This window comes from Myotis daubentonii, chromosome 18, assembly GCF_963259705.1.
Source record: "Myotis daubentonii chromosome 18, mMyoDau2.1, whole genome shotgun sequence".
Lineage (NCBI taxonomy): Eukaryota > Metazoa > Chordata > Mammalia > Chiroptera > Vespertilionidae > Myotis > Myotis daubentonii.
In genome coordinates this window covers 10,772,530-10,796,722 of record NC_081857.1, presented here as the reverse complement: position 1 = coordinate 10,796,722, position 24,193 = coordinate 10,772,530, and the positions used below count along the sequence as shown (strand labels likewise).

Sequence of the window (24,193 nt, the reverse complement as noted above, 5' to 3'; positions counted from 1 at the left end):
CACACGAGGGACCACAAGGCCAACCAGCAGCACTGAGTTGAGCAACAAGGGCAGTAGTCCCCATCCCATGCCCTCCCCCAGCCCAAAAGTTGACACTAGAACAGGAGGAGTAGGTGCTGTACTCCCGCCAATGGATGACAAGTAGAGTGAGGAAATACCAGATCATTATCTGTTGACGGCAAGGGTGAAACTATTTGGGCATGGATTATCCCAAACAGTCAATATCCTTAAAAAAAAAAAAAATGGAGGAGGGGGCTGGCTAGTTAGCTTTGGTAGATTCACTGTCACACTTCTGTCTTACAGTGATGGATACTAAAATGACTCTATAGTATCAGTTTACTGAGGAATGCTGGGTTTCAGGGCTGGCTGGCCAGAGATTAAACATTGACTCCCGACAGAGGTTAAACATTGAGCCCAGGCAGGGGTTTAACATTGACTCAGCCAGAGATGTGCATGTGGGAGCAGAGAGCTGGCAGTAAACAGCAGTGATGGGCATTCCATCTGTCCTCTTACCTCATTCACATACCTCATTCACAGGAACCTTCCCCAGTGAAGGGTGGTGGGAGGGCAGTGGGGATGTGGGGAAGAACTGTATGACTGTGATCTCCCCTTCTGTTGGTTGCTGGGTCAACCCAGGGTCTTGAAGCATCAAACTAAGGATGTCACCCTGAAGGGTTGGACCTGTGTGGGCCTGTGTGTTTGGTCCTCTCCAATGTTTCGAAGATCAATCAAAGGGGCAAAGGAGAGAGTCCTTTGCTGCCTGTGAACACACAATTCAAAAGGTTTTAGAAGCAGGGGAAATGCCCACTGCTGGGAGGCCTTGGTGCTCCCCCCATCTACGCCATTGCCTCACTGTGCAAACTTGGGCAAGTCATTCCACTTCTCTGCCCTTGGTTCTTCATGGATCAGTGGGGAATAACTCTTTGCTTTGGAAGCCTATGCTGCCCCATTTATTGAAGCTGATCGATAAGCACCTAGCAGATGCCAGCCAATGCACGTTATACTTAATCTTTTTTAACATACATACCGGGTAAATATAATTAGCCCCATTTTATAAATAACTTGTCCAGGGTCCCTTAGCTAGCAGGTGGCAGGCTTGGAGGTGAACCTGGGCGTGCTGGGCCTGGAGCCTGTGAGCTTTCCACAGGCTGCCCGCCTCTCCATGTTGGCTGCCGCCTGACTGTTCTCCTTGGTGGTGGCGGCGACATAATGACTCCTCAATTAGACCATATGCCCTTGGGGAACAGGGATGCCCATTCCTGTATGTCTCAAATCTGCCTGGACCTTGAACTGGTCATGAACATAATAGATGCCATGCTAGGCTGAAAAATGCCACCCCAAAAACATGTTCATCTCATGAAACCTGGAATCTGTACATGTGACCTTATTTGGGAAAAGGGTCTTTGCAGACGTGATTCAGTTCAGGATTGTGAGATAAGATCACCTCGGATTATCCAGGTGGACCCCAAATACTATCCTTAGAAAAGAGAGGCAGAGAAACCTCTCAGCCACAGAGAAGGCAGTAGGAGCGCAAGGGCAGAGATTGGAACAAGCAGCTACCAGGCAAAGAATGCCAAGGGATGCCAGCAGCCGCCAGAAGCCAGGGGAGGCCTGGGCAGATTCTCCATGGAGCCTCCAGAGCAGTGGTTCTCAACCTTCCTAATGCCGCGACCCTTTAATACAGTTCCTCATGTTGTCGTGACCCCCAACCATAAAATTATTTTCGTTGCTACTTCATAACTGTAATTTTGCTACTGTTATGAATCATAATGTAAATATCTGATATGCAGGATGTATTTTCATTGTTACAAATTGAACATAATTAAAGCATAGTGATTAATCACAGAAACAATATGTAATTATAGATGTATTTTCCAATGGTCTTAGGCGACCCCTGTGAAAAGGTCGTTCAACCCCCAAAGGGGTCGCGACCCACAGGTTGAGAACCACTGCTCCAGAGGGAGCACGGCCCTGCCCACACCTTGGTTCTGACTTTGTCCTCCGGAATGGAGAGAATACATTTCTGTTATTTTAAGCCACGGAGGTTATGGTGACTTGTTGCAGCAGCCCCAGGACCCTAAAGCGGTGCTCAGTGAAAACAGAATCCTAGAAGTAGAAAAGCCCGGGAAACCACTTGGCCCAGCCCTCCCATTTAGCAGCTGGAATAATCACAGCCCTAAAGGAGGACCGATTGGCAGCGGCCACTCAGCAAACTGCAGGCAGAGCCAGAACCAGGACCCAGGAGTTCTGACCCCAGGCCAGGGCTCTGCGTGTCCCCACACTGACTCATGCCAAGTTCCGAGTCATGAAAGTCAATTGAGAAGCTGTACTTCTTATTATATGCTCCTCATACTATTATTTTAAAAGAGAAGGAAGTGTTTAAGCACGTGAAGTAAGTTTTAGAAGGAAAATGACTACTGTTACTATCCTTATTATTGAGTTGGGCAGTTGGGCCTCTTGGCCAGTTCCTCCTCCCCCAGGAATGGGATGCAAGGGTTACTTTTAGGGGCACCGAGTCCCAGATGGGGAAACCACCATGAGAGAGGGGAAGCTGGGGGACTCCAATCACACCACAGCATGTGGCTGAGCCCAAAATAAGATGCAGGGTTTTGACTTCCTGGTTCTTACCTGGGTTCTACTTCTCATTTTCCCTTTCCCTAAGCTGGGTCATAGAACAGGTGGGCTTTAGAAGTGTATCTGTGCATGTGTGTATGTGTATGTGCGCGCACATGTGTACTTTTATGTGTGTGTATCTGTGCATGCGTGTGTGCACACGTGTGTGCTTTTATGTGCTCGTGTGTGAATATCTGTGTGTGTGTGTGTGTGTGTGTGTGCGTGCGCACACATGTGTGTCTGACACGGTCCGCTAAGATAGTTTTGGGGACTCCTGGGAACACACGCTGGGTCATGATCTAGGAAACCCCACCGTCATAGAGTACAAGCACATGGAAGAAGGTCTGGGCCCCCCGAAACAGCATGAGAAGCAATAGTTTCATGGATAAGCTTCCTGCCCTCCCCTCTCGTCCTCCCCTCCTCACTCACTTAACCTCTGTCCTAGTATTCCGTGGGCCCACTTACCCCAGACTTAACATAACTCCCAGAGGAGAGAAGGAGACAAAAGGGAAAGAACATCTAGAATGAGAGTGAGTTTTAAATTGGGAACGAAGTAACTGAGATACCGTTGAACTGGACCCAGTTTGCTTGGAAGTGACTAGGTCATTTCAGTCTTACATTAGTCAAACTGTGCATTTAGGGTCAGAAATTAAGCTCCATAATAGAAAATACAATTTCTTTACTTGCCATCCAAATTCATGACGGTGGGTGGGTTCCCACCTGTGAGTGAGTGGTGAGCTAAAATAAGCCCCCAGGCCCTGACCACCCTGTGCTTTCCGGGACTCTATTTCTCCTTCCCCTCTGGGCTTGGCCTACAGGACGCCGGAGGGAGAGCATGGGCCAACCCTGCACAGGTAGAAAGGGGCAGGATTCTGTGTGGCGTGGGGTAAGGGGTGGGGGCATGTGTGTGTGTGTTGGGGAGGGGGCTTCAGTGTGTGACCCAGGGCTGCCAAGATCATTTGGGGAACACCTGGGAGTCCTGACCAGGTCATGACCCGAAGGCCACGAGGGACTCGCTGAGGTGGAGAAGGAGGTTTCTACTCCAGCTCACAGATCGGCACCTTCTTTGATGTGGCCCCGAGCCTAGGTCTTGACAAGACACGGAGGTTCACCATTTTAGGGGAGCCCGGCAGCAGCCAGCGTCTTCATTCCTCTAGGAGTGGAAAGGGAAGAGCCGCGGTCCCCCTAGATCCCGGAAGCACTGACGCTGGTCAGGGGGCTCCGCAGAAGATGTGTAGAGGGCGCTCAATCCAGGCTGTGTCCTAGGGACTGGGGGGCAGTGTTCACGAGTGAGTGGGAGCTGAGACCGATCCCTGCCATCTGTGCCCCATCCAATGCATGTCAATATCATACCACGGCCTGGGCCAGGTGTCTTACATCTAACATCGGGTTATACCAGGGGTGAGCAAACTTTTTGACTCGAGGGCCACAATGGGTTCTTAAACTGGACCGGAGGGCCGGAACAAAAGCATGGATGGAGTGTTTGTGTGAACTAATATAAATTCAAAGTAAACATCATTACATAAAAGGGTACGGTCTTTTTTTTTTTTTAGTTTTATTCATTTCAAACGGGCCGGATCCGGCCCGCGGGCCGTAGTTTGCCCACGGCTGGGTTATACCCTCAACCTTCAGGTTTGGTGTTCCTGTCCCTACTTCCCATATGAAAAGAAATATGAAGGTGACGTGCCTGAGGCCTGGCAGCTAGAAAGTGGCAGAAGGGCCCTTTATGCTCTCAAACCCTATAGCTGCAATGATGTGGGGCTTCCCAGGTAACAGTCGCCCCAAGGTCAAGGGGAAGCAGTGGAGGCAGCCCAGAAAGCTGAAGGGGAAGGAAAGCAAGGATCTGTGGGAGTCACGTGGCCCTGGCTGGCTGCCACGCCTGTGAGAGTGTCCCTTTAAGAACCCAGGTGTGGGCCAAGCACTGTGCATAGTTTCAGTTTGGGCAGCAGCAGCGCCCAGTGTCCTGCTGGCAACTCCTAGGAAGGCAGGGCTTGTGGACTCGCCAGCAGGCTGTTCCCCCGAAACTGACTCAACGCAAGAGAAGCAAGTCTCTAAAAGTAAGTGTGGCTGCTCTGGGATCCCCAGATGGGATGCCAGCTGGAAGGGTCTGGGATGGTGGCATTGGCAAACCCCTACATTTGCAGCTCTCAGCCTCCCAGCGCCGGACTGAGCACCTGCTTGGGGAGTAGAGGTGCAGATCCCAGAGAGATGGGTAGGGGCGCACGTGTGTGGAGGCCCCCACCCCTTGTCTGTGGAATTTTGCAGGTGGGAAGAGGGATGTCTGTGCTCAGCACATGTGGTTGTTCTCCAAGTTTGAGCCCTGAGTTCCCTGCTCACCCCTCCACAGGTGTAGTGTGTGGCCTTAGGCAAGTCCCCTCATGGCTCTCTGAGCCTTAGTGTCTTCCTCTGTAACATGTGGATAAAAATAACAGCCATCACGTAGGGTGGATGTGAGGTTGAAATGTGAGGTTCAAATATGTGGGAAATTGCTTTGAAAACTCCCGAGCAAAAGTAACAACTATTGGGTGTTTTTTTTTAATTTAGTTCAGTTACTCAAGGACTTGTGAGCATCAGACAGACCTGGATAAGATAATGCGTATAAAGTGCGCGGCACATAGCAACGACTCTTCTAGCCTTTGGCGCTTTCTCCTCCTCCAGCTTCCTGGTGAGGGCTCATGCAGCCCCTTTTCTGGAGCTTCGAGGAAGCTCTGAGAGCCTAATTTCAACCCAGCTTTGCTCCATGAGGTGTAGCCCCATATTGTTCTGCCTTTGCTAAGGTGGGGAAGATGAGATCCTCCCAGGGTGAGCGAGTAAGGTGGATAGAACCCGCTCCCCAGGACAGTTGGCGTTCTGGCATCCCGATGCTACGCCTGGCTCTGCAGACATAGGCCTCTCCTCCATGCCCTTCCTCTTGCCCATCCTGACAGGGTCCCCAAGCCAGCCCTGCGCCTCCAGCACAAGCTCCATCCTCGCCACCCCAGTTCCCTTCCTGCAACTGTCTGAGGCCTGGGGTCGCCCGAGCTGCTGGCTCTGTTTTGGACACAGCCGTCCCTCTCCCCTTCATGAGGGGAATGACAGGTTCCTTAGCATCTGGAGAGGGGATGCGTGGATTCCCGGGATAGGGTAGAAGGCCGCTGTCTGGTCTGCCCGGAGCAGCTCTGCACTCTGCATGCCTCCTTCTGGCCTGGATGTGGGGCTGCAGCAGAAAGAGCCATGCACCAGGAGCCAGGAGAGCATCTAAGCTCTGCGGTCATTGCTTGTCCCTGGGCAGCCCTCGATCTTGGTGGCTTTGTTTTGTAAAGAGAGTGACAGCAGCAACTTCCACGTAGTGAATCCACCTACCCACAGCTCTAATCTCATTCCCGCCTGAAACACACCCGGAAGGTAGGCAGGGTAGGTGTCACAATCGCATCTTATAGTCGGGAAACTAAGACTCCGTGAGCTAGTGCGAGTGGTGTCAGGTCACCCACATGTACCAACGATGACATTTTGGCCCAGTCATTTGATGTGGTCATGGGGACATTTTGACATCACCTGAGAAACGAAATAACCAACTTTTGAAAAGTAGTATGACCCAGGCACGTGCTTAGCAGAGACTCCCCGAATCTGTGTCTCGCCCTTCTGAGTGGGCTGAGGCCACAGTCGCCCAGTAGGCGACTTGACACAGTAGGACATGGTAGAGAGAAGCTTTGGAGGCAAGTGTCTGGTTACAGGAAACAACTGTAACATGCCCTGCACATGGTAGGTGCCCAATAAATAGCAGCCATTATTATTTCCAGGAAGAAACATCTTATTGGCAGCTACCTCTGGGTTTAGGTGTTCCTCCGCTGGAACTAAGTCTTCTGTGAAAGGTGGAGGGCAGAGAACAAAACTAACTTCTCTACGATTGGATTTCCTTCTCCCAACTGTTTCCCCTCAACCTCAAGGCCCCGCAGTATAGCAGAGTGACAGAGAGCTTAGACTCTCGATCCAGAGTACCTGCATTTGAATCCCATCGCAGTTACTTACCAGCTGGGCAAGATTATAACTTCTCTGTGCCTCTGTGAAATGAGTTTGCCCGTTTAATTCTACCTCATAGGGTGTCTGCAAAGATTAAATGAGTTAACATATGCAAAGCAGTAGGAAATTACTCAGTGTGTGCTAACTGTAAATACTGTCCCCCATTTCGATCCTAGTACATAACACATGTCTCCTCTTTCAGGCCATGCTGGCCCCAATCTGAGCAGCACACACGCAGACACACACAGACACACACATAAAGGATGCTCAGTAAATAGAATTCTATTCTCTTCTCATTCTAAGATGAGAAAAACAGGAGACTGTGTTGATTTTAGAGAGGAGATGGAAAAGAAACTAACACTTTTTAAATTCTGACACCATACCAAAGACTTTACATATGTTGTTCCATTTCATCCCTACAGCAACTCTATACTCGGTACAATTATCCCCAGTTGACAGGTGAGGACTGAGGCTTAAATAATTTAAAGACCCTGCCTCCAAATCATGCAGCCACTAAAGGAGAGAGCTCAGAGCCAAGCTGATGAGCCCATGCTCTGTGCCACTCTCCAAGGACACAGCAACCGTGAAAGTCAAGTGCACGGATCCCAGTCCTCCTGTGCTTGAGTAATTGCAACGTCTTAAAGCTGAAGAGAACTTCATACTATTTAAATTGCCCCCATATACACTGTCCCACTATCCCCCTCCCTATTTCCCCATCCCACGGTAGCCCTTCGATCTAGAAGCGTCAGGAGCTCTGAGGGAGTGGAGCACAGTGGTACAGGTCTTCTGTAGCCTGTGACAGAGCAGGGCTCTGGCCTCTGGGTTGTCCTCCATCCTCCAGGCTCTTCTTCACGCTACTGTCCCTTTAGTGCCCAGGACCAAGAAAGCATTTGGCAAAGTGAGAGAAATTAATACTGACATTTTCCTTCTCAAAGAGGAGCTAAGAGGATGTAACATTCCCAATCCCATCGGCCTTTGCTGTGCAGCTGGTCCTTGCCAGGCACTCTGGTGCAAGGCCCTCTGGGGATAGAGAGATTGGTCTAGTTGGCCCCTGACTTCAAGGAGCTGCTCTCTGGCACGGTGGATGAGATAAATACCGACACATCAAGGTAGAGTGGGCTGGAGCCAATAACAAACGTTCTAAGTCTTTGTTGAAAGGCTTATTCCCAGAGCTTCATGGAGCTGGTATTTCAAATGCTTAACTTCTGCTTTAGTCTCCCATTGATAGTAGGCCACTTAGACAGGGAAAGGACCAGAAAGTCTTGGATCTTTCTAGCTCATACCTTCTTCAAACCCCTCAGCTATTCTTTCTCCATCTACCTGCCCTCTGGAGTTCCAATTCCTTTCCCTCGACATCGCCTTTACTTGGAGACAGCCACACTCTAGGGCAGGGGTGGGCAAACTTTTTGACTCGAGGGCCACAATGGGTTCTTAAACTGGACCGGAGGGCCGGAACAAAAGCATGCATGGAGTGTTTGTGTGAACTAATATAAATTCAAAGTAAACATCATTACATAAAAGGGTACGGTCTTTTTTTTTTTTTAGTTTTATTCATTTCAAATGGGCCGGATCCGGCCCACGGGCCATAGTTTGCCCACGGCTGCTCTAGAGCTTCCATAGACTATATAAATTCTCCTAAGCTCTCACCTGTCATCACAAGCCTAAGGCCCTTCCAAACCACACAGACTGCTCTCCCTCCCTAGTGGTGCTGTGGTTTCTGGGCTCCATCTGGTGCCAGTGGTTCTCAACCTGCAGGTCACGGCCCCTGAAAATACATCCTGCATATCAGATATTTACATTACGATTCATAACAGTAGCAAAATTACAGTTATGAAGTAGCAACGAAAATAATTTTATGGTTGGGGGTCACGACAATATGAGGAACTGTATGTATTAAAGGGTCGCGGCATTAGGAAGGTTGAGAACCACTAGTTTGGTCTGTACTCGGCCCCTGCACCCATGAGAGATGAGACTCAAGAGTAGGGAATATAGGGAAAGGGGTTGTTCAGTACAGGCCAAGGGAAGCCCCCTCTCCAGCCAGGCCAGCTCTCTTCACTCCTCTGAGCGCCAAGCTTTCTGCTCCAAGTTCACATTCACAAGGACCATTGCCACTTGGCTTTAAGTCCCCATAGGGCATGCTCTCTGTCCCCTCTGAAGCCCCTCTGAAATACCAATCTCTCCATCCCCAGAGGGCCTTGCACCGGAGTGCCTGGAAAACCCCTGAGAGGGCTCCCCTGGCCCTCTCCTGTATACCAAACAAATGAAGAGCCCAGAGTTGCTAAAGGACAGGTAGCTCAGCAGCGGCCAAGCCAGGACCTGTCCAGGAGACCCCTCTCCCTCCAAAAAGGGAGGAAACTTAACATTGGATGGACAAAGGTTTGGACTCAAGCGATGAGAGCTGAAGATCAGTCATTCTGCCCAGTGTGGCCCAGTGGTGGAGCATCGACCTATGAACCAGGAGGTCACGGCTCGATCCCTAGTCAGGCACATGCCTTGGTTGTGGGCTTGATCCCCAAAGGGAGGCATGCAGGAGGCAGCCGATCAGTGATTCTCTCTCATCATTGATCTTTCTATCTCTCCCTTAGTCTCTGAAATTAATAAAAGTATTTTTTTAAAATATATTTTATTGATTTTTTACAGAGGGGAAGGGAGAGAGATAGAGAGTTAGAAACATCGATGAGAGAGAAACATCGATCAGCCGCCTCCTGCACATCCCCCACTGGGGAAGTGCCCGCAACCCAGGTACCTGCCCTTGACCGGAATCGAACCTGAGACCTTTCAGTCCGCAGGCCGACACTCTATCCACTGAGCCAAACCGGTTTCGGCAATATAAATATTTTTAAAAAATTAATTATACTAACTGAACAGAAGCTAGCTAGGTTAATTTCATACGGAGACAATCACTATTCTCCAGCACGTCACATACCCATGCCCCACTCCACAGTTGTGTAGACTTATATTATGAATATATCATGGGCAGTGGCTTGGTAAAAAGAGAATGATCTAGATTACACCAGCCTTAGCAGTGAAAAACAACTCCTATTTTAAGGACTAGAAAGGTACTTTCATGCGTGATATACTAGCCTATGTATATCCCAAAAGGACAGGCCCCTCTGCTCATGCAAGGAGTGATAACAGGGTAGTGATCCAATTCTGCTATGGGTCTTGGGGCCAAGAATCTCTCTAACCCAGCCGTGGGCAAACTACGGCCCGCGGGCCAGATCGTTCGGCTGTTCTATCCGGCCCGCGGAGCCGAAAGAGCGGAGGGGTCTCTTGCTCTCCCCTCCACTCCTTCACCAGCAGCAGTGTTAACATGGCAACGTCGGGAAACACGGCCGCAGCTCCTTCTTCTGAGTCCAGTTTAAGAACCCATTGTGGCCCTCGAGTCAAAAAGTTTGCCCACCCCTGCTACCCTTGGATCAGGAGTCCTCAAACTTTTTAAACAGGGGGCCAGTTCACTGTCCCTCAGACCGTTGGAGGGCTGAACTATAGTTTTAAAAAAAACACTATGAACAAATTCCTATGCACACTGCACATATCTTATTTTAAAGTAAAAAAACAAAACAGGAACAAATACAATATTTGTATTTGCATGTGGCCCGCGGGCCGTATTTGAGGACCCCTGCCTTGGATTTTCCATCAGCAACATGAAGATAATAGTATCTGCCTCTGTGTTGTTGTGGAGACGGATGAAGTCATGTAAGAAAAGAGGCTAGAAACGCACCAGGTGCATAGGAGGTACCCACTAAAGGTCATGTTCTTTCCTTCCTTCCTTAAGCAAATCCTTTCAATCCAACTCCAGACACCATGGCACCGGGACCTCAGTGAGACCTGAATCTCAAAGGTTGGGGAGAAAGTCTGATTTCACAAGGAAGAGATCCCTAATAATTCTCTAAGCCCAAGTTTCTTTCGGCCGTTAGCAGAGAAATTGTGCTTCTAGTTTAGCTCTGGGCAAAGATTTCCTGTTCCTGAGAGAGTGGGCGCCCTTGCCCTTCCATCATCTCCCCTGGGACTAGACTGTGTTTCCTCTCCAAGACCACCCTCTGCCAGATTTGCCCTTCCAGCTGTGCATGCCTGATGCTTGCATCTCTGGCCCATGGCTGTGCAAAGAGTCACGGGTACACGCGTGTATCCTCCCCAAACCCGGACACCCACAGCCATCCAAACATGTCACACATGAGAGGAAACCTGGGCTGAACATCGGATGCCGGTTGCAAACCCTGGCATCTGACTCTCTGTGACCAGGGCCAATCGCTTTTACCCATTCGAGGAGGGCTGCAACCCCAGCTCAGTCCATGGGAAGACTCACTCCAGTCTCACAGAAATATTAAGAAGCTGGCTTATAGAGAATAGGAACCAGAACCATGGAGAGCCACCGCTGGTGTGGGCTCTTAAAACGGCAAGTGGCAGTTTGTCCTCCCACCTGCCACTGAACCCAAGGCCAGTGCAAATGGCAGGTGGTAGATTCCCCCAGACTCTGCAGCCATGTGTCCCAGAGGACACAGACTTCTCAGCCTTCTGACACTTGCTCCCACCTGGGAGCCTCCCTCACGGTGACTCCAGTTGCTCAAATAGGTGGTCCCCCAGCCAGCGTCCCCTGAGCCCCTCCAGGGTGGGGCTGATGTGGCGTTTGGCTAAGGCCCCACTCCAGAAGTTAATCATTGGCCTGGTGTGAACGGTCCAGGGCAATTAACCAGAATCAAGAACCTCAAGTTGCCACCTGACACCCATATCTGTCCCCACCCCCCCAACCCCCCACCCTGCTCCCCTTCCTCTTCCAAAGAACTGGAGAAACAGAGTACCTTTATCTACACAAGGAAATAAAAAGGTTCCTTGCTGGGAAATTCCCCCAAGGAAAAGAAATAACCAAGAAAAACAACTCTATTGCCTTTGGCTCAGGCTAGCGAAGGGAGTCGCTGCTGGGCAACGAGGGCTGGGCAGTAAGGGGAGCCTGGGAGAGCCGTCCTGACTCCCTACTGCTTGAGCTTACTTATGTTTGGGGTGGCTCATTATTGCCCAAGCTCAGTTAACATGCTTCCCTCCTTCAACACTCTTGCTTTCAAGTTCATTGGAAAGTTTAAAGCCTGTCAGAGTCTGTGGGAAAGCGGGGACTCCCCTTCCTCCCCTGGGCTGCAGCTTGTGTTCTAAAAACAGCTGTGGTCAGACTGGGCCCTGGGACCCTCAACTCTCCCCAGCTCTGGGCTGTGTCCACAGATTCGACAAGGTCCACGTGCACTGCACCCTCTGAGTGGCTTTCGTCTGCCCAGGCGCTCCAGGCAAGATAGCAAGAACCAAGTCTCTGGGGAATCATGGGCGTATCATTTAGCATCTCAAGATCTTGATTTTCTTCTGCATAAGATGGCTATAATTCTATCTGTTTTGTCTTATTTAAAGGGAAGTTATGAAGCTTCAGAGAAATAGTGTAAAGGATAGGGCTTTAGAGCAATGAGGAGTCTAAAATAACAGGAGTAAGGCCCTAGCAGGCTTGGCTCAGTGGATATAGCGTCGGCCCTCGGACTGACGGGTCCTGGGTTAGATTCTGGTCAAGGGCACATAGCTCGATTTCAGGTTCCCCGGCTCTGGTCAGGAGGCAATCAACCCATGTGTCTCTCTCACATTAATGTGTCTCTCCGTCTCTCATTCTCCCTTCCACTCTCTCTAAAAATCAATGGGAAAATATCCTCAGGTGAGGATTAACCAAAATAAATACATAAATAACAGGAACAAGCTCATGGGATAAGCACACCGCTGTATTTGAGGTGTAATTACGGTGCAGCGGGAGAGGTTATGAGAGTCCAGCAAAGCTGAGTTCAAATCTCGCCCACCTTACCCACCCACACACTTGATCCTTGTGCGACCTTGAGAAAAGCACTTAACCTTTAAGCTTTCATTTCTTCCTATGTAAAATGTGGATAAGAATCCCTACCTCATAAGGGCTGATATCAAGTTTCAATGAGACAATACACCTACATTATTTCACACAGTGCCTGGAACATGTAAGAAAACAGTTGATGGTGGTTATGCCCATCATTGTTACATTTGAAACTTTAATCCTTACTAAGCTTTCTCTATGGGTCTTGCTTTACTCATATGAACACACCATAAAATATAGCAGCCCCCCTCCACCTCCCAGGATGGCAGCTGAGATGGAGAGATGGGGCCACATGTTGCTAGTAACCAACCATCCAGCGAGCCGTTCCTGAGATCTTGCAGATCATGCTCAGGACCGTGCCTCCAGGCGGAAATACGGAAGAAATGGCACTTGTGACCTGTCCCAGAGAAAGTTGCAGATGAGCTGAGAAGATAAAAATATACATGATGACTTCGGAGGAACGAAAAGTACTGTGAGGTGACAAGACTTTGAGTTCTAATGGGAAAGGCGCAGCCATTCATTCTCTTAATAGGATTTATGTCCATTACTGGAGATTCAACACCAAACTGGTGTTACAGGAACTCTAAGGTCATGTAGACTTGGAAGGCATAGGAGCTTCATCCCTTCATGTCATTGTCTTTCAGCATCCAAGCAAGAAATTGGCCTGGGCCCCACAGCCCAGAGGGAGCCACCAACGATGACGCTCTTCTTCCTCGCCTGCCTGCTGGCTGTTCTCCCAGGTGCGTCTGCCAGGTCCCGGCCCACTCCCTGCAGGATCCAGTTCCCTGGGGATGCTGGGATCAGGCCCACCCCAGGGATGCCCCTCTCAAAAAGTCTATTCCCTCAAGAAGGGATCACACAGGTGATGGGGGAAATAGATTGCGGATCAGGAACAGAAATGGAAGTTTCTCACTTCAAGGCCAGGGGTCTGCTCTTCACTGGGAATTATAAAAAAGACCTAGACCTTGGGCCAAACATCTCTATGAGATGAATGGGGTTTGGGAAAAAAATGACTTATCCTTCCTGGCTCTCAATATTTTTATCTAGAAAAAAAAATAATCTAGAATGTGTTTTTTAGGAAAATAAGGAAATAACAGACAGTAAATGCAAAAGTTTAGCACCCTACAAGTGTTTGTGTTGTTTTTTTTAAATAACCAAGGGATATCTATAATTAAAGCATAATATGCTAATTAGACCAATGTCCTTTCGGACGAAGCTGGGGCTGCAAGGGAAGCCCTGGTCCAGGGTGCCAGAGGGAAGCTGGTGCCGGCAGCTGGGGGAAGGAAGGCCTACTCTTGCACGAATTTAGTGCATCGGGTCTCTAGTCATTAAATAAGTTTAAATTTCATTGTCCTTCAAATGATTATCATTAATAAATTATCATTAGAATTTAATGATTAATCACTTATTTTACCCAATAGCAGCAATTGTCTAGCTGTAGTACAGGCAAATAATCCACTGAAGGCCCGTGTGTTGGGTGGAAATGTCATCTCCTTAAGGTGGGCTATCAGCATTCTTTCAGCAGGTTTTACCTCCCACGGCCTCAAAAAGCCTCTGTTCTCTGTCCCCACAGTGGTTTCCATGAAGAGTCCCATCTTCGGCCCCCAGGAGGTGAGCAGAGTGGAAGGCAGCTCAGTGTCCATCAAATGCTTCTACCCAGCCACCTCTGTCAACCGGCATTCCCGGAAGTACTGGTGCAAGCAGGGAGCCAGGGGCCGTTGCACTACCCTCATCTCGGACAGCTACTTCTCCAAGGACTATGAGGGCAGAGCCAACATCACTGATTTTCCAGAGAGCAACATGTTTGTGGTAGACATTGGCCATCTCACCAAGGATGACACTGGGCACTACAAGTGTGGTTTAGGCATTATTAACCAAGGCCTGTACTTTGATGTGAACCTGGAGGTCATCCAAGGTGAGGATCCTTGGGCTTCTGTGGGAGAGTGAGAGGGAATCATCCCAGGTGCAATGGGAGGGCTGGAGGAAGAATGTGATGAGAGGGAAAGGTAGCCTAGTGTGAGGTGGGGAAGGCTGTGGGTCCTCCTCCCTCTGGAGGCAAGGACCTTTGGTAACAAAACATGAGAATGAGACAGATAGATGGCACCTATCTGGGGGGGGGGGCAGATGGACTTTTCTAGATCTTTGGGGCCTATTACATTTTAGGGTTTTACTGAGGCCCTAGCTTCCAAGCACATTAGGAGAACAACTCTAGTGTTTGGTGAGGTGGGACAGGAGGTCTATGAGCTGAGGGATGTAGAAAAGGCAGGGAGAGATACAGAGGGATCCTTAAATTCCTGCTACTAGTGCACCCTTTAGATCAAGACCTCAGGTCACCAGAAGGCTTCTTTGCAAATGCATTTTTTATCCAGGACCCAATAGTCCATCAACACTCTCAGCATAAACTATATGGCCGCTTCTTTCCCAAAGACCAGGGCTCTGAAAGGACGGGCCTTTGAACAAGCCCGTTCTAATTGAGAAAATTAAAAAAAAAAAAGATTTTTGTGGCAATGTTTCAATGACAAGGGCATTTTAGATAATGGAGGGAAATTAAAAGAGAAAGGTCTTAAGGGAGGACATTTTGAGGGATCCCCAAAGATATGTTTTTCTGTTTTGGGGTGTGCTTAGTATTATCTGTGGACCCAATAAAGAGTTAATTCAGGTGGTTGTGGAGATTCATAAAATCCGAGTCTTAAGAGCTAAGGAGAGCTTAAAGTTGGCCCTATATAGGACAGCCAGGAGAACATTGGAGACGATGGGGATGCAGCCACCGGTCAAGCACTATAAATGGCAGAAATTCAGTACTTCACAAAGAAGTGCATTCCCTGTTTAGACTGCTGTACAGCTTAGAAACTCTCTCACAATACACTGAAATCCACCCCCTTGTGCTGGCATTCATTCTGCTCATTGTAATGCACGTTAATTTGGACACTGACTGTACAGAGGCATCATGCTAGGTCCTGCATGGGAGTTGAACATGTGTAAAGCATCTGTCCTCGAGGGACTTCCAGTCTGTGGGGAACATAATTAACTAAACACAAGACTGGATGTATGTGATATAGATGTAAGTAAAAGGAGAACACAGAAGATGGAAAGATTAATGCCAGTTTGCGGGGGGGCGGGGGCGGGCACGCTTCACGGAGGAAACAGCAGTAAAGGTGACAGGCTCACCCTGACCTTCACTGGGAACACTGAGTAGTCCTGTGTCTCCAGAAAGTGAAATCACAACTCACCTCCTGCTCCTCATCCTGCAGGTCCCGGGCTCCAAAACGACATTCAAGTCTATACAGCAGACCTGGGCAGAACAGTGACCATCAACTGCCCTTTCACGTCCGAGAATGCTATGCAGAGGAAGTCTGTGTGCAAGAAGACAGGCGAGACGTGTGTCCTAGTCACCGACTCCACTGGGTATGAGAGCCCTGACTACAGCAACAGAGTTCAAATCACTATTCAGGACACCAGCCAACTATCGTTCAGCTTCATCATCAACCGAGTCAAGCTCAGCGATGCCGGGAAGTATGTCTGCCAGGCTGGGGATGATTCTAGAGGTGACAAAAGCAATGTTGACCTCAAAGTGCTGAAGCCTGAGCCTGAGCTACTTTATGGAGACCTGAGGGGCTCAGCGACCTTTGACTGTGCCGTGGACCCCGAAATGGCACGTCTGCCCAAATTTCTGTGCCGGGTGAACAAAGATAAAGCCTGTGAAGTGGTCATCAACACCCTGGGGACAAGGGCTCAGGCCTTTGATGGAAGGGTCCTGATTACTCTCAAGAACCAGGGCTTCTTCAGTGTGCATATTACAGGCCTGCGGAAAGAGGATGCTGGGAGCTACCTGTGTGGAGCCCACTCTGATGGGGAGCCTCAGGAAGGCTCGCCCATGCAGGCTTGGCAACTCTTCGTCAATGAAGGTGAGACTCGAGAGCGGGGGAGGGAAGAGGCAGGGCGCTCTCACAGGTGAGAGCCTAGCTCACTCCCGGTGAGTCTATTCAGTCTTCATCTGTCAGTCAACAGTATCTGTTCACGGACAAGCCCTGAACTGGATGCTTTGTGGGCAGCTGTACAGGACAACTAGGAAACACAGCCTCTGCCTCAATGTTTTTCTTTCTCTCTAAAAAATCAATAGAAAAACATATTCTCAGATGAGGATTTAAAAAAAAAAAAAAAAAAAGGAGCTGAACTGGGCAATTGGGAAAGGAGGCAGTCCAGGGCTCCTCTAGTCAGCAATAGCATCACCCCCTACCACTCTTCTTCTGCCTCGTGTTATGGCTGTCCCTGGTTGATAGAAATGCGGAGAGTGAAGCTCCTGGTTAAAGCAAGACTTGTAGATTGGCTGGGCTTCAGAGAGCCACAGTGAGGACCGAACATGGCATCCCAGGGCTTGCAGGCCCATCTGTCCCTTCTCCCTGACTCTTAGCAGATGGCTCCTCCTGACTTACACTCAGGTGATAGAATCAGTGGCTTGTCTTGCTCTCAAAGCTTTCCTACCTCTGAATTTTCCTCTCCAACATCTCTTAGGATTAATTGTTATTCAGCAAGATCTGGCTTACTAAGCTCTACTTTGGTGAGCCACCAATATGGCGAAATACTTAAATCCCTGCTCTCTCTCACCCCAGAGCACTCTGCATGGAGTTATCCTCATAAGAAACAACAAACCAGTACTTACTGCCCTTGTGCCTTTTAAGGGGCGCACACTCCCTGGGCATCATTTCTCTGTCCGGCGTGGGGTCCTTACCACATTCCTCATCCACTCCAGTCACCCAGGATCTCACTGAACCTCAGCATGAACTTCTTGGAGAAGGGCTGTCTTTCTCTTTGGGAGGGCCCTTGGGGTCCTCAATAATTAAACTTATCTGTGCTACAGAGTTTGTATTTTAAATCACACTGTTCTAAATATAATTTCTTAATTTGGAGAAAATGCGTCAGACTATTTCTGTGGAGCAAGCTAATAAACGGGCAAAAAGTTATATACAGGAAGATTTTGTAAGAAGGCAAAGAGAGGAGCTGGTAGTCTCTCCTTAAATTCCTTCCAGTCTCTGCTCAGAATAAGGTGGGGGAAGGAGCAAGGTGTCCTGACTAGCAGTGACGATTACAGGGGTCTGTTTGGGCAACTCCAGCTACAGGCTCTGTGACATTAGGAAAGTCTTTCTCACTTTCTGGGGCAGGTGAGGTCATTAGTATGAACCTCACCCTGAATGAGACCAGGGAAGAGCCTGCTCAGATCATGTTGACTTTCTTCCATGCCATCTCTGTCCTTCTAGAGACGACGATTCCGCGTATTGTCTCTGTGATGAAAGGTGTGGTAGGAGGCTCTGTGGCCATGCTCTGCCCCTACCACCCTAAGGATAAAAATAGCCAGAAGTACTGGTGTCGCTGGAATGAGCAAAACAGTGGCTGCCCACAGCTGGTGAGCAACGAGGGGCTGGTTAAGGAGCAGAGCAAATCCTACGAGGGCAGGCTCGTCCTGCACGAAGAGCCAGGCAATGGCACCTACACGGTCATTCTCAACCAGCTCACCACCAAGGATGCTGGCTTCTACTGGTGTCTGACCAGCGGTGATACTCGCTGGTGGTTCACAATGGAGCTCAAGATTGTGGAAGGTAAGCCCTGGTTGGGTGGCTCAATTGATTGGAGCATCAGCCCGGGCACCAAAAGGTAGTGAGTTTGATTCCTGGTCAGGGTACATACCCACGTTGCTGATTCAACCCCCAGTTGGGGCATATATAGGAGGCAACCTATCAATGTTTTTCTTTCTCTCTAAAAAATCAATAGAAAAACATATTCTCAGATGAGGATTAAAAAAAAAAAAAAGGAGCTGAACTGGGCAAGTGGGAAGGGAGGCAGCCCAGGGCTCCTCTAGTCAGCAATAGCATCACCCCCTACCACTCTTCTTCTACTTCACCCACCTCCATGCTGGTGGGATAGACCCCAGGAGAGAGCCCGCCTGTGCAGAGGTCATGCTTTCAGACCTGCAGTAAGCACCCTTCCCAGCACTTGGCCTTCACTCCAGACTACCGCACACATGGCTCATCCTACCTGAAGTGAGCCCAGCCTTTGTATTGAGTACAGGAAAGAAAAGCAAGGAAAGCCAACTGAAGCCAGTGTGCGAGGTTCTCTGTTCTGTGATAGACTACTTCCTGGTGGTCACTCCTAAAACTTATTACCTGGGTGCATAATTACATGTCTTATAATGCCATTATTTATAATGCTGTCCAAAAAGGAAATGAGCTGTACCAAGGTCCCCACGACAGCCATTTTCATGCAGCATCATCACCAGTGCCAACTTCTGTGCCTATTTCTCTCTCCCTCCGTCCCTTCCTGCTCCAGGAGAGCCAAACCTCAAGGCACCCGAGAAAGCCATTGCTTGGCTGGGAGACACTCTCAAGGTGCCCTGCCACTCACCATGCAAGTTCTTCTCCTACGAGAAATACTGGTGCAAGTGGAGCAACAAAGGTTGCAAGGTCCTGCCCAGCCAAAACGAGGCCTCCAGGCAGGCCTCTGTGAACTGCGACCCGAACAACCAGCTCACCTCCCTGATCCTGAACCCAGTCACCACGGAGGATGCGGGCTGGTACTGGTGTGGGGTGAAGGATGGGCCCCAATTCGGAGACACCGTGGCTGTCTACGTGGAGGTCAAGGAGAAGGCGAAGGGTGAGTCTTCAAGGCCAAGGCCTGCTTCCCCCGGGACCCCAGAGAAAGGCTCCTGCTGGGTGGGGGCCCAGGTTTGGCCCCAAGAGGCTGGGATAGAAGAGGTTTAGCCCGCACAGAGTCTCAGCCCTCCAAAAGGGGCATCCCAAATAAACACACAAACCAAGAAAAAAAATAGCAGGCCTGCCATTTTACCTCAAGACAAGTCCCATAGTTGCCCCTCTGGGCCATTTGAAAACCTTTCTATATGTAGAGATCTTCCTTTTTATATAGAAATGTCTAAGTCATTGTCATATGCAATACACTCTGCCAAAGCCGGGTCTCTATAGACAGCCAGATGCCTTCTCCTGCAAGGTCTGAGAAAGAAAGTTAAGGCCACCTCTTCTAGTAAGTTTGCCTTTTACACCTCTGTCTTAAATGTCACCTGAAATGTTTTATCCCTAACGCGGGTATTTTTAGTCCCTCTAGAAATGCAATTGTCTGGGGCCTACTGTTCTGCCTCGCTGAGGAACCAAGTGCCATGCTCCCACCAGGGGGCAGCACGATCGCACCCAGCCCTACAGTCAGGAGGCGTTGGGCAGCGTTTTAAAGCTGTGAAAAATCTCCTTGTCCTCAAATGATGGGTGGGTCAGCCCTTATGCACAGTTGGATCTATGATACGGAGCCTTGTAGATGAGAATTAAGAATGAATTTGGCATTAATGGGGCAGAGGTCATTTGTGACAAACAAGAGACCATCATTCCTCTACGTCTAATGTCATCCTGGTCCCTACCCTAACAGCTTTGAAATCTCACTCTGACCCTGTGAGTCACAATAAAGTCCCACTCCTCAGACTCCCTAGCCTCAGAAGTGCAAAGGTAAAGAGCCACAATTCAGCCCCACTCTGCTCTCTCCAGCATCCCAAGATGTCAGCCAAGTGAACGCGGCGGCTCCAGGCAAGGAGGTGATAGAGCCACCTGTCAAGGTGATAGAGCCACCTGTCAAGGTGATAGAGCCACCTGTCAAGGTGATAGAGCCACGTGTCAAGGTGATCGAGAACCAAGTCATTAAAGATCCCAGCCTTTTTGCAGAGGACAAACCAGTGAAGGATAATGGAAACCCAGAGGACAGGAGCAAAGCATCTGCAGACTCTGGCAGGTGAGGAAGGATTTGGGGCTCTCACTCAGAGAGCATCGCAGAGGACAAGGACCTGAGGCTGGGCCCCCAGGTCTGAGCAGGAGAGCCTGTCCGCTTCCTGATCATGGGGAAGCCCTCACTGCCACTGTGGTGCCTGGGAGAGGCCATTGGTGGTCTCAGCCCTTCTCCAGGTACTGGGGCAGTGTTTACCGCCCAGGTCAATTTCCCAGGCCTGGGATGCAGAGAAGGCCCAGCCCTTGTCTTTGCCGTGGCTGGGAAGGTTTCTTAGCACAATGGAGCTGGAGGGTTCTATCAGGAGGAAGGTCTGCATCAACCTGAGAGGAAGATCTAGCCAAAGCCAGCACAACGCGGGCACCCAGGTTTCCTTTTCCATGACGAATGCACCCAATCTCTCTTCCAGCTCGGCGGGACAAGGAGGCAGCTCCACAGTGCTGGTCTCCACGCTGGTGCCCCTGGCCCTGGTGCTAGCACTGGGGGCCATGGCGGTGGCGGTGGTTAGGGCCCGGCATAGGAGGAACGTTGGTGAGTCCTGGGATGCTCCCTGCCCCCCACCTCCCACCCCTTGGGTGGGGGGCTACCATGTTCTCTGCTCTTTCATAAACTCAAGAAGAGGTTCGGGGGAAGCAGGGTGGGGAAAGAGCAGGGGCCCCAAACTTACATGAAGTGCTGCTATCTCTGGAAGGCCAACCCCACTGGCTCAGGTCCAAGTTCAGAGGCAGAGCTGCTAAAGAGGACAGCAGGGTGCTCGGGCACCTGCACTTCCAGCCTAACTTGAGAACTGATTGGATGTGTGACTTTGGGTGTCCCATTTCACACCTCATGGTTAAGGACAGGGATCATCATACCACCTCAGAGGGCTGATGAGAAGACAACACGAGGCACTGTGCAAAGAAAGGTCTCAGAGTGACAAACAGACCAGGGATTAGTGAGTCTTGATTATTCATGAACAGAGACTGGGAGGAGACTCATAACACTTCCAGTCTGCTTTGGGTCATAGAGATGAGCAGCCAGAGACCCTGCCCCTCCCCGCAGCTGTCCTGGGGGGCTCCCTCTGAGAGAAGCAGCACGCCCTGCTCTCATATGTCCTCAATCCCATCCCTACATCAACCCCTTTCCCCTGACAGACCGGGTTTCGATTGGAAGCTACAGGACAGACTTCAGCATGACGGACTTGGAGAACTCCAGGGATTTTGGAACCAATGACAACATGGGAGCCTCTATGACCACTATCACTCAGGAGACATCTCTCGGAGGAGAAGATGGTACGTCCCTCACTTGAGAGGATGCCTGACCCCTGGGAGAGCAAGAATTAGAGCTGATTCTGCCCGGCAGGTGTGGCTCAGTGGTTGAGCATAGACCTATGCACCAGGAGGTCGCTGGTTCGCTTCCCAGTCAGGGCACATGCCCGGGTTGCAGGCTCGGTCCCCAGTGTGGGGTGTGCAGGAGACAGCCAATCAATGATTCTCTCTCACCATTGATGTTTCTACCTCTCTCTCCCTCTCCCTTCCTCCCTTTCTAAAAATCAATGAAAACATATTTTTTAAAAAAGAACTTGAGCTGACTCTGTGTGGGGTGGGAATGGGAGACTAGTGAGGGCTAATTCACCCCCTTCTCTTCACACAGAGTTCACGGCCACCACCAAGGACACTGTGGAGACCCAAGAGCCCAAGAAGGCCAAGAGGGTAAGGGTGAGGAGGGGGAAGGAGGCCTCCCTTGGGTGACAAAGAAACACAGCATGAGGGACTGCAGTTAGACATTAGGAAAAACTACCTCGGAGTAGGGCTGTGTCAGAGCAGGGAAGGCGGGATGAGCAGTGTTCAGGAGACATGCCTGAGGTTGAGACGCATTTTACCGGCGTGGCACTGGGCAGGTAGACGCACTATGTTTATAGGCTGAATGCACACAGGAGGGAGGGAGGCTGGGGAGGAGCAAGGCAAGTGCATGAAGTTTGGCCGCAGCATGGGAAGGTCAAATATGAAAGGCTGGTGATTAGGCAGATGCTCCTCCTGGGCTGGGGGCCCATGGGCTTCATGTCACCCACCCTCCCTTGAGAGTTTGCTCATGACGGGCCTTCTGCCTGGGCCTGGAAGACATTTAAGGCTGGTGGGCAATCTGATAGTCACTAGATGTCCCTCCTCACCCCAACCAAGTGCGACTTCACTTGAAATCCTATCAGAGGGGACTCCTGCCTTTGGGTCACTATCACCCTCCCCTCAGCCTCCCTGACCCCAAGCTGACAGCGTTTATCAGGTCTGCTCTCCCTCACAGCAGCCAAGCCCAGCATTTGGAACAATGATGGGAACCAGTTAGTTCTGGAGACAGCCTTTCCCCTCCAGTCTTGTGTTGTGTCCCTGGGCGGGTAGAGGAAGCCTGGACCACTCACCCAATGTGGCTGCTGCCAGCCTAGACCCCCTGCCCTCATGAACTGTGTGGGCAGAGCTTCCGGGGACAGGCCCAGGCAGCAGAGGGTTCCACTCCATGTGTCGGAAGGAGGTAGTGAGACCAGAGGGAGATATTTTTAGAAGCTGTGACTTTCCGTTTCTGTTGGTAAGCATGGGGGCTGGCATAAGAACAGGCAGTCAACACAGGCTTGGGCTGCGGGGCCAGGATGATGGACGCAGGATATTTAGTCCATCCTCTCCTTCCAACCCCACCTGCTGAGCGAATTCTCCAAACACTGACTCCTCTCTCGTTCCCCCTCAGTCCTCCAAGGAGGAAGCTGACATGGCCCACACTGCCTTCCTGCTCCAGGCCAACAACATGGCGACCAACGTCCAAGATGGCCCCAGCAAAGCCTAGGCCAAGCGCCCTGCCTCCTCCTTCCACCCTTGACAATCACCTTCAGAATCACACTGATCCTTAGGGCCCTCAGCGCTGCCTGCATGCAACCCCACCCAGGCTTTTCCTGCCTAGTCCCTCTTCAGTGGCATCCAATCCTGGCTTCATTGTTCCTGTTGGGGGCGAGGTGATGTGAGGAGTTCCTGCCTGAGGGAACTTCTTTCTAATGAGACAACTAAGGTGTGGAAGGAGAAGGAATTTTTAGAAAGGGCCTCCTCAAAAAAAAAAAAGAAAAAAGAAAAAAAAAGAAAAAGAAAAGAAAAGAAAAATAGCTCAGGAAGGGTGGGAGGTAATTTTAGAAAGGAGGGCCATTCAGGGCTTCTCTGTACCCTTATTATGGGATGTCAATGGGATTCTCCTCTTTACTCCATCTCTTCATCTCTTATCCCCTCCCTCCCATCCATCCTCTCTTCTTCTTTCCTTCATTGAAAATACATATACGAACTCTGGCCAGGTAGCTCAGTTGGATAGAGCGTCATCCTGATACTACAAGGCTGCAGGTTCCATCCCTGGACAGGACACATATAGGACGCAACCAATGAAAGGAACAATAAATCAATGTTTCTCTCTCTTTCTCTCTTTCTCTCTCTCTCTCAAATCGATCAATAAATAAAAATGAAAACACACACACACACACACACACACACACACACACACACACATTAATCCTCACCAGAACCCAGGCATCGAGCAGAATGAACAGAGATGCTGCACACCCAGCCTGCAGCCTTTGTGTAAACATCACTGAGTCCTTGGAAGCCACAGCTCCTCTCAGTGTATTGTGCTCACTACGACCTAAATCCTCATCAGGTATACTCACCTCTCTGTCCACCTTGGGACAAATCAGAAAATGTCTGGAGTCCTGAGGCCTTAGGGATCCCGTATCATGGGCATATATACAACAAACCTTAAATACATGTTCTTAACACTTTACAGGGTAGAAAATTGAGGTCCTGAGAGGTGAAGAGGTTTGCTCAGGGGCACCAAATGAGTTACACTGATTTGGTGACTCCTGTTTTCTTGTCCAGGGATCTCTCTACAAGAGCCCCTGCTCTCCTCGTGAAAACAGGATTCTAGAACAAGCAGAAGGGG

General features: G+C 50.0%; 1 protein-coding gene across 1 annotated transcript; it reads left to right on the top strand.

Annotated features, from left to right (window-relative positions):
• The first annotated feature begins 4,512 nt into the window (after window positions 1-4,512).
• Window positions 4,513-23,370, top strand: PIGR (polymeric immunoglobulin receptor). Its single transcript, XM_059674604.1, has 11 exons — window positions 4,513-4,670; window positions 13,129-13,224; window positions 14,058-14,399; window positions 15,736-16,389; window positions 17,740-18,078; window positions 18,806-19,129; window positions 20,023-20,263; window positions 20,664-20,785; window positions 21,388-21,525; window positions 21,887-21,945; window positions 22,967-23,370. The coding sequence occupies exons 2-11, from the start codon at window positions 13,182-13,184 to the stop codon at window positions 23,060-23,062; spliced, it is 2,358 nt and encodes a 785-aa protein (XP_059530587.1). The 5' UTR covers window positions 4,513-4,670; window positions 13,129-13,181; the 3' UTR covers window positions 23,063-23,370.
• The last annotated feature ends 823 nt before the right edge of the window (window positions 23,371-24,193 follow it).

Excerpts from the sequence above, each read along its gene's own strand:
- PIGR (XM_059674604.1), top strand. The coding sequence starts at position 13,182 with ATGACGCTCTTCTTCCTCGCCTGCCTGCTGGCTGTTCTCCCAG. Across the intron at positions 18,079-18,805 it reads GGAGCTCAAGATTGTGGAAG|GAGAGCCAAACCTCAAGGCA; the intron begins GTAAGCCCTGGT and ends TTCCTGCTCCAG. Across the intron at positions 19,130-20,022 it reads GGTCAAGGAGAAGGCGAAGG|CATCCCAAGATGTCAGCCAA; the intron begins GTGAGTCTTCAA and ends TGCTCTCTCCAG.